The sequence below is a fragment of the Peromyscus leucopus genome, chromosome 22 (assembly GCF_004664715.2).
Source record: "Peromyscus leucopus breed LL Stock chromosome 22, UCI_PerLeu_2.1, whole genome shotgun sequence".
NCBI classification, from domain to species: domain Eukaryota; kingdom Metazoa; phylum Chordata; class Mammalia; order Rodentia; family Cricetidae; genus Peromyscus; species Peromyscus leucopus.
This window is the reverse complement of record NC_051081.1, coordinates 2,130,247-2,140,010: the sequence shown is the minus strand read 5'-3', so window position 1 is coordinate 2,140,010 and position 9,764 is coordinate 2,130,247. Positions and strand designations below refer to the sequence as shown.

The window sequence follows — 9,764 nt, the reverse complement described above, 5'->3', positions numbered from 1 at the left end:
AAGAAGAAGAAGAAGAAGAAGAAGAAGAAGAAGAAGAAGAAGAAGAAGAAGAAGAAGAAGAAGAAAGAGAACAGATGAGGTCACACAGTCAGGGTTTTCCTGGGTCCTCCACGTGATGTTTCTTCCCAGTGTGCTTTTCTCCACTCACCAGAAGACACTTTTCACACCCATGGTGATCTATCTGTGTGGGCTGAGCCCAAGACCCTGGGCTATGCGTGTCTGACACCCCATCACTGGGCCACACTCCAGCGGTGGCCTCTTAAGTGTTCTTTCTAGCATGAATTTTCCTGTGTCCTAGAAGGGCTGGGAGAGACATGAAGGCTTTCCCACACTGCTTGCATTCGTAGGGTCTCTCCCCGGTGTGTGTCCTCATGTGTGCACGGAGGGACGAGGAAGAGCGGTATGCCTTCCCACACCTGCTGCACAGGTAGGGCCTCCCGTCCTTGTGGGATTTCATGTGCTTGTTAAAATACTGGGCGTGACTGAAGACTTTGTCACACAGCTCACAGGCATACGGCTTCTCGCTGCTGTGTGTCCTGACGTGCTCACGAAGCGAAGACCGGGAGGCCAAGGCCTTCCCGCACTGCGGGCACTCATAGGGCCTCTCGCCGGTGTGGGTCCCCACGTGGATGCGCAGGGACGCGAAGAAGCCGAAGGTCCTCCCGCACTGCGCGCACGCGTACGGCCGCGCCCCGCTGTGCATCTTGAGGTGCGTCTGGAAGTAGGCCTCGCCGCGGAAGGTTTTCCCGCATTTCTCGCACAGGAGGGACTCGAGCCCGGCGTGCTTCCTCGAGTGCGCCCTCAGGGACGCGGGGTAGCGGAAGGCTCGGCCACACTCCTTGCACTCGTAGGGCTTCTCCTGGCTGTGCGACCTCCCGTGCTCCCTGAGGGAGGAGTAGCAGGAGAAGGCTTTGCCGCAGCGCTGGCACACGTGCGGCAGCTCCCCGGTGTGCGTCCTCATGTGGTCGCGGAAGGACGACTGGCAGGTGAAGGCTTTCCCACACTTGGGACACTCGCGGAGGCCCTCTCCGTTGTGCAGCCTCATGTGCTCCCGGAAGTGGGAGGGGGACCGGAAGGCTTTCCCACACTCCTCACACCCGTAGGGCCGCTCCCCCGTGTGCGTCCTCATGTGCCGCTGGAGGTAGGAGTGGAAGCTGAAGGTCTTCCCACAGGTGTCACAGGCGTGACGCTTCTCGCCCTTTGTGACTTCGCATATGTCTCTTAAGGGCGCGGGGACAGGAGAACACAGTCCTACATCGTTTACATTCCAGAATCTTTGTCCTGCTAGGACTCTGTTTGCCTTTCTCAGATTTCTTCCTGGAGTCCGGACGCTTGCAGGCGCTCTCCTGGACTTCAGGCTCCGTCCGCGGGGGCTGGCACGAAGGACAACTCCCACAGCCCTCACAGGGAGGTGACGCGGGTCCAGCGAGAGGCACTTTCTGGTTCTTGGAGGCTTTCTTGGACCTCGTGCCTGCACTCGGTCCGCCTGCATCTGGGACACTACAGGGCACAGCGGGAGCCTCGGCCTGGCTGGAGTCACCTTCATGTTCACAGGGTCTGTCCACTAAAGGACCGCCATTCAAAGCAGGAAGGACAGGTACGGGGTCATGAGGGATGACACTTTGTTGTGGTAACACCGGCGTTACCAATACCTGTTCACCATGTCCGAGCGAGGGGCTGTGGGTTAAAAAATAAGAGACAAGAGACAGCGAGTCATTCACCACGGCCGAATGCCAAATGCTGTTTATTAAAAGAGGGAGGAAACCTTAAATACATGCTTACAGCACAATGGGAGAATCCCAGAGGGCAGAAGTTCACTATTGATGTTTACAATCTTGCATCTAAGCTGTTAACACCCATTGTGCAGGATACACAGACAAGGAACTTCCCTTAAGCATTCAGAATGGTGGAAACCGGCAGGGAATTATCATAGGGAGGACATCTGGTCAAGGTCGGCAAGCAAGCAACGGCTTTACTCAATATGGGAGGAGACCAGGGCCCTACAGGTCCCCCCTTCTTACTTTAGCAAAATATGTTTTTAAGGTATGATGGCAGTGTTCTACTATAGCCTGTCCTTGAGGACTATAAGGAATACCAGTCTTATTAACGATAGAAAAATCTTGATAGAATTTTGAAAATCCCGTAGCTGTAGGTGGGACCATTATCAGTCTTTATGCATTTTGGCACTCCCATGTAAGCAAAAGCATGAAGACAATGATTCTTTACATCCTTAACCGTTTCCCCTGAATGGACAGAAGCAAAAATTAGAGAATATGTATCAATAGACACATGGACATATTGTAATTTTCCAAAGGAAGGCACGTGTGTGTGACGTCCATCTGTCACACATGATTAGGTAAAAGTCCTCAGGGATTAACTCATTAACTCCCAAATAAGGAACAGGTAAAAATTCAACACAAATAGGACACGATTTAACTATATGAATGGCTTGTTCCCGGGTTATGCCCATATGATGATGAAGAGATCCAGCATTAAGATGATAACGTTGTTGCAAGTGAGTATCCTTTTCAAAGGCAGAACAAACTAATGTGACAGCCATATGAGTAAAGGCGTCAGTCCTCTGATTACCTTTGTTTAGAAGCCCAAGCAATTGAGTATGAGCTCTAATGTGGCCCACATAAAGGTTATGTGAGCGGGACCATATAAGTCCTTGCACTTGCAATAAATATTCATGAATGGGAAAAATGGATAGTATGTAGGCTGTCGTCTCCAAAGGCATAATGGCCTGTGCCACATATTGACTATCAGTATAAATATTTACACTCTCATCAGAAAACATCTGTAAAGCAAGCAACAGTGCCTGATACCTCTGCCATCAGGGCAGAAGTGCCCTGGACTTTCATTCTCTTCACTATGTTACCAGAAACGACCACAGCAAAACCCTGTGAAGTGCCATCAGTAAATACCACACGGGCCTGAGGAATAGGAGTCATCCATACCATCTTGGGAAATATAACAGGATGCAATTTAAAAAAATGACACACATCATTGAGGGGTAGTCTCAACTCTAGCCCATATTCTATTCTTTCCCTTGTTTTATATACTTTAAATTTTTTATCGGTGGACTCTGCTGGAGTATCTGTTGCAGATAAGCACTGGAGGGCTCCTGTTGCAAATCATCCTCTGGTGTGATGGAAGGATCTTTCCTCTGGCACTTGGAGGGGACTCAATCCAGTATTGGTGTGGGCCTGGGGATCTGTTTGTGACTTTCCGCAGGACAATGAGGTTCCTCTTTGGGTTCCTGAGTGCTGAATGCGCCCTGTGGCTGCTGCTGAATCCCAACATGGCAGAGACCTATTGGGCCTTCGTGAAGAACGCTCCCCTTCTGATGCCAATGGGGATTGAGAGCCCAATATGGCTAGCCTTGGCAAACATTAATGTAAGCCTAGGAACTTACGGTTGGATTCTCCAGAAGGTAATGTATAGTAACTGCTCTTTCAAGTATGTTTGAGAATGTGTCACCCAGATACCTTGGAGATTAAGAATAACCTTGAAGGCCACTGACCTCCATTTGTTAATAGCATGCCAGCTGAGCCTTTTCACATTTTGCAACAAGCTGGTTTAGTACCCTACTTTTCAGGAGTGGCTCTGTGCAACATTTATTGGCCTCCTGAAATTCATCTAGCCTCTTTTGAAGATACCTTAAAATTTGTGAGCCTGAATGTAGCCATTATGAGACCATTAGTTCTGCTCCTTGTTTGCTGTCTGTTTTTTGTTTGTTTGTTTTGTTTTTGTTTTCTTTATGGTTCTCAGTTGTTCTTTTGCAGGGCTGCCAGCTTAAGTCATGCTGGGATCAAGAAAAATGGGCCTTGGCAGGTCATGTTCCTGGAGGTGTGTCCACGCCAGTGGACCGTGGCAGTTAAGACACAGATGATGCTCACATGCTCCAGAAGAGAATCTGACATTGCTGTTGCTGTTATAGCAGTGATGGCCACTGCTGCTATTGTTTCTGGGATTGCTATTTTATAATTGGTTACTACAGCTAGCACAATGGAGACCCTGGCAGCAAAAGTAGCTACTACAGTTAATTAATATTCCATTCTATTGGGCATGATAAATTTAATTCAACAGTTATATACATTTCAATTGGCTTTGTAAATTGTAAAATTTAAAACTCAAGTTCCATTTGCCTTTATGATACCATCTTATGAGGACTCCAATTTGCATAAGGCTCGAAGGAAGGGAATGGTTCAATTGCCTTTAGCCTCCTGGCTATGGGTGGGTTAGGACTTCTGTTGGTCTTTTCTGTGTCGCACAGATTGCAAGCCCAGCACCACTTTGAGATCTTTGGCAACAGTTCACAGCTCACGTGGTTGAGTCTGTATGATAATGAGTATTCAGATCGGTAATGCTTGGGGGGGGCGCTCACCAACCTAAGACAGAGCACCTGTGTGGCCTGGGCAGGTGTCTCCATAACGGATAAGATGACCTGCTGATGTCCCATGCAACCCAAGTCAGAAGCTCATTTTTTAGTAAAAAGGGGGGACCTGTAGGGCCCTGGTCTCCTCCCATATTGAGTAAGGCTGTTGCCTGCTTGCTGACCTTGACCAGATGTCCTCCCTATGCTAATTCCCTGCTGGTATCCACCCTCCTGAATGCTTAAGGGAAGTTCCTTGTTTGTGTATCCTGCATATTGGGCGTTAACAGCTTAGATGGAAGAATGTAGAACATTCTGTAGCGAACTTCTGCCCTCTGGGATTCTCCCATTGTGCTGTAAGCCTGTATTTAAGGTTTCCTCCCTCTTTCAATAAACGGCATTCTGCTGAGGCGAATGACCCGCTGTCTTTTGTCTCTGTTTTTTGATCCACAGCCCCTCGCTCGGACATGGTGAACGGGTGGTAGTATGCGTGCATTATTGCTACAACACATAACTTCAACGTTCAGTTTTGTTTAAGATAGTGTCTTGTGCCAGGCAGTGGTGGCGCACGCCTTTAATCCCAGCACTTGGAAGGCAGAGCCAGGCGGATCTCTGTGAGTTCGAGGCCAGCCTGGGCTACAGAGTGAGTTCCAGGACAGCCAGGGCTACACAGAGAAACCCTGTTTCAAAACAAAAGCAAAATAAAAAACCAAAAACTGTCTTGCCTGCTATGTGGCCTCAAACTCTGTATGCCTCTGCCTCAGTCTCCTGAGCTCTGAATCGCAGCTGTGTGCTACTTCACACAGCCTACTGATTGGTGCCTGTTGACTCTCGGTCACAGACTAGGCACGTTTTCAGCACTGCCTTGGTGTCTATTTTTTAAAATCTAGTCCGGGGTATCATGGGTATGTAGGGGACACCCTTTCATCTTTACAAGGATTCCAGGGATCAAACTCAGGTTGCCAGGCATACATGTCAATCACCTTCATCTGCTGAGCCACTCCAGAGCTCTACCTGTCCTGCCTGACGTAGATGTTCCCAATGCTGTTCCGTCACAGCAATGAATGTTGGCATCTATGGCCTGAGAGTAAACCCAAATGAATTATGATTCAGATATGTGACACTGTTACCAGACTCACAAAATACTTTCTTGGCTGGGCATGGTGGCAGAGGCAGATGGATCTCTGAGTTCAAGGCCAGTGTGGAATACAGAGTGAGTTCCAGGACAGCCAGGACTACACAAAGAGACCCTGTCTCAAAAAAAACAAAACAAAACAAACAACAAAAAAAAGAAAGAAAATATCTGTGCACACACATTTGCATTTTTTAATTTTTAAAAATACTTGTATTATGTCGAGGAGACGGCTTAGTGGATAAAGGCACTCACTGGCAAGCCTGCTGGCTAACTTGAGTTCAGTCCTTGAAGACACAAATATGGTTTGTGTTTGGAGACAGGATCTCTCTACATAGCCCTAGTTGGCCTAGAACTTGCTATGGAGACCAGGCTGGTCTCTAACTTACCAACATTCACCTGCCTCTGTCTCTTGAGTCCTGGGGCTAAGGGCATATGCAGCATTCCTGGCCTCCTGACATTACATTTTGAATCCATCAAGGGATTAATAAACTGATGCACTGGCTGGTTTTGTGTCAACCCAACACAAGCTGGAGTCATCAGAGATGAAGGAGCCTCAGCTGAGGAAATGCCTCCATGAGATCCACGGTAAGGCATTTTCTCAGTTAGTGATCAATGGGGGAGGGCCCAGCCCCTGGTGAGTGGGGCCACCCCTGGGCTGTGGTCCTGGGTTCTGTAAGAAAGTAGGCTGAGACATGGGGAACAAGCCAGTAAGCAGCCCCCTCCATGGCCTCTGCATCAGCTCCTGCCTCCGGGGTCCTGCCCTGCTTGAGTTCCTGTCCTGTGTTCCTTTAGTGATGAACGGTGATGTGGAAGTGTGAGCCGGATAAACCCTTTCCTCCCCAACTAGCTTTTTGGACATGGTGTTTGGTCTCAGCAATAGAAGCCCTAATTAAGACAACTGGTGTCCACATGACCCGGCACCTCTGGAAACTCCCTCACAGATACATCCAGAAGGGAGTTTTAGGGATGTCTTGCTACAGCTTCATCTGATCAACTTGACACCACAGACCACCACACGTGTGCTGACCATCAAGTCTACACTGCCCTCACACCTGGAGTCCATTCACATCTACTAAGATTGCATGTCCAGATGCAAATGAATCTGTGTGTGGAGGGGAAAGACAGCTGGAGTCTTCCCCAGTCACGCTCCGCTCCTGATTCGGCAGACTGGACAGCAAGCCCCACGGGTGCACAAGCCCTAAGATCTCCCCGCCTCGGCGCGGGGCGCCCTCACCTCAGATGCCTGGCCTGGCCTTGCTGCCTGTCTGCAGAGTCATAGGTTTGGCGGCCTGCGTATTTGATGATGTCGCCGTCGACTCGTTGGTATTGTTTGTTCTCCATGCGATGCTGCTATGGGCTCAACCCGTCTTCGCCTCCACCGCAAGGATCTGAAACAGCGCCAACGCCACTCTGACGAAGAAATGGCAAAATGAGGAAAGACGGGCCTCCCTGCTGTTCCTGGCACAGACCCACCCAGGACTGTGAGTGGGAGAGTGTGGCTTGGTGGGAGAGCCCTGGCCTCGTGTGAGTGAGGTCCTCAGCTCTATCGCTAGCACAGAGATCGAGGAACAGAGAGAGAGAGGATGGAAGGGGGGAAGGGGAGGGGAGGGGAGGGCCCCGTAAGGGACCTCACATGGCTAGAATGCCCACACAGACAAAACTTATTGAACTGAGAACTGCAGACGAAATCAAGTGTTGGGCCTGGAGAGTCGGATCGACCTGTAAGGTGCTTGCCACTCAGATATGAGGACCTGAGTTCAGTCCCCGGCACAGAGGAGGACGGAGAGGGGTGCCCTGCCCCAGAAAACAAGTTGGGGAGCATAAAGAAAGAGCAAGCTGTGGGCTGGAGAGATGGCTCAGTGGTTAGGAGCAGTGGCTGCTCTTCCAGAGGTCCTGGGTTCAATTCCCAGCAACCACATGGCAGCTCACAGCTGTCTGGAACTCCTGTTCCAGGAGACCTGATTCCTTTAAACAGACATACATGCAGGTAAGACACCAATGCACATAAAAATAAATAAGTTATTTAGAAAGAAAAAGGGGGAGTTGATGGTCATCTGGTGCTCCCACAAGGGCTGGGGATGGGTAAGGGGTGAAAACAGCCACCGTCTTAGACCTGCACAAAGATGCCAAGAATAAATGAGCTTAAAACTTTAATGCGGTAGATGTTATTTAATGAGGCAGAGGCGTGCTACACTTGTTCCTGCTGCAGAATACTTAACTGTGTAAAGGTGCGTTACTTTTGTGTATGTTGCGTTTGTTTAACTCTGTGAAGCTGTTGCTCCTGGCCTGTCTAGGGTACCTGATGGTCTAATAAAGAGCTGAACGGCCAATAGCCAGGCAGAGAAAGGATGGGCAGGGCTGGCAGAGAGAATAAATAGGAGGAGAGATCTAGGCTTGAGAGAGAGAACAAAAGGAGGAGAGGAGGAGGAGATGGAGGAGAAGTGGAGAGGACGAGGAGGAGATGGAGGAGGAGGGAGGGGAGGAAGGACGCACCTGGGGCAAGAAGTCAGGCAGCCGCCAGCCAGAGCAGCAGTGACAGCAGGATACTCAGAAGGTAACAAGCCCTGAGGCAAAAGCAGATTAAAACAACCAGGTTAAGTTAAAGGAGCTACCAGAAACTACGCTAGGCTGAGGAGCATTCACAACTGACAATAAGTCACTGTGTCATGATTTGGGAGCTGGTTGGTGGCCTAGGAAAGCAGAGTATGAAGGAAAACACAGGATCTCGACCTCTGGCCCCCTTACGAGTGGCCAAAGCTTTGTTCCTAGCACTGGGCAGATCTCTGCGAGTTCAAGGACAGCCTGGTCTACATGAGAGACCCTATCTCACACACACAAAAAAGAATAACAACAACAAAACTCCAAAATTATCAATTTTAAAAGCACAGTGAAATGTCCCCTAATTCTTATTTCCTCAGTGAGCCTTTGTATTCCATGCTGTCGGATGCTGGCCAGACTCTTTTCAAATGGATTCCAAATTTTAAAATAAATAAATTTAACCGGGCATGGTGGCGCATGCCTTTAGTCCTAACAGTAGGGAAGCAGAGGCAGGCGGATCTCTGAGTTCTGGGCCAGCTCCATCTACAGTGAGAGTTCCAGGACAGCCAGGGCTGGCTACACAAAGAATCCCTGTCTTGAAAACAACAGCAACAAAAGATTAAGTTTGTGTGTGTGTGTGTGTGTTTGTGTGTGTCTGTGTGTGTGTGCGTGTGTGTGTGTGTGTGTGTGTGTGTGTGTGTGTGCGCGTGTGTGCACCTGAACCCAGGTGCCTATGGAGGGCAGAAGAGGGAGCTGGATCCCGTAGAACTGGACTTTCAGGCAACTATGGCCGCCGTGTGCATGCTAGGAACCAAACTCAGACCCTGTGCAGTAAGTCCTGAGTGTCTCTTCAGCCTCCCAACAAAGGCAAGGTGTGCTTATCTCTCACACAGAAAGGACCTGTCTCAAAGTAAAAAGAGGGTGAGAAGCCTAGTCAGGGTGGAGGCCCGCCTAGAACCACCCCCCACCAGTGAGGGCTGGGGGCGTGGTGGGAGTGGATCACCTTCCTCCTTAGGTGATGAAGAGTTGGATGCACCACCGTGCTCAGTAGGGGTCAGGGGAAGTGCTGCAGCCCCTTGCCCTGGAGGTGACCTCCCACAAGCCGATGAGCGGTCCGGGACAGGGTCAGTCAGCTCCTCCACGTCCACCTCCAGTCCTCTGTGTTTGGAGCACTTGTCTGCAGTGTTCACCTGGACCGGGCTGTCCCGTGGTCACCCAGCCGATGGCGTCCGTCCTTCCCGCCTGCTCTCGGCCCCGGGGCTGCTTCCGACGACAGGCTGGTGGCAGGTCGCGGTGTGGGCTGCAGCCCCTGCCGGCCCTGGCTGGCGAGCGTAACCATCAAATCCGTGTCCGTCCTCCCACACCACCTCCGTGGCCGGAAGCCCGTCCTTGTGAGCAAAGCCCCCTGACCCCGAAGTCCAACTCCCCCCAGTCATTTATTCTTGTGGCCCAGGCCGGCCTCCAACTTGTGGCAATCCCACTGCCTCGGATTTGCCGCTGCTGGGCTGCACGGCACACATTCGATTTTGCCGCGTGTCGGGAGGGTTCGGCCCGGTTTCCCCACCCCCTGGTCCCGCACAGTGGCCTCCGGGCCGCCTCCTGGCCACGGGGGCCGCGTCTCCCCAGCCCCCCACGGCCCACTCACCAGCCTCCGCGTGGCCCGGGCCGGGGCAGCGGTGCGTGCAGAGATTGATAGCGGCAGCCGCGGCGCCC

General features: G+C 50.9%; 1 protein-coding gene across 1 annotated transcript; it reads right to left on the bottom strand.

Moving 5' to 3' along the window:
• On the bottom strand, window positions 1-8,561 carry LOC114688170 (zinc finger protein 77-like). The gene is given in 4 exon segments (XM_028862795.2): window positions 1-1,201; window positions 1,203-1,677; window positions 6,748-6,923; window positions 8,007-8,561. Coding segments are annotated over 3 exon segments (1,524 nt in total). The 5' UTR covers window positions 6,855-6,923; window positions 8,007-8,561; the 3' UTR covers window positions 1-259.
• Between the last annotated feature and the right edge of the window lie 1,203 nt (window positions 8,562-9,764).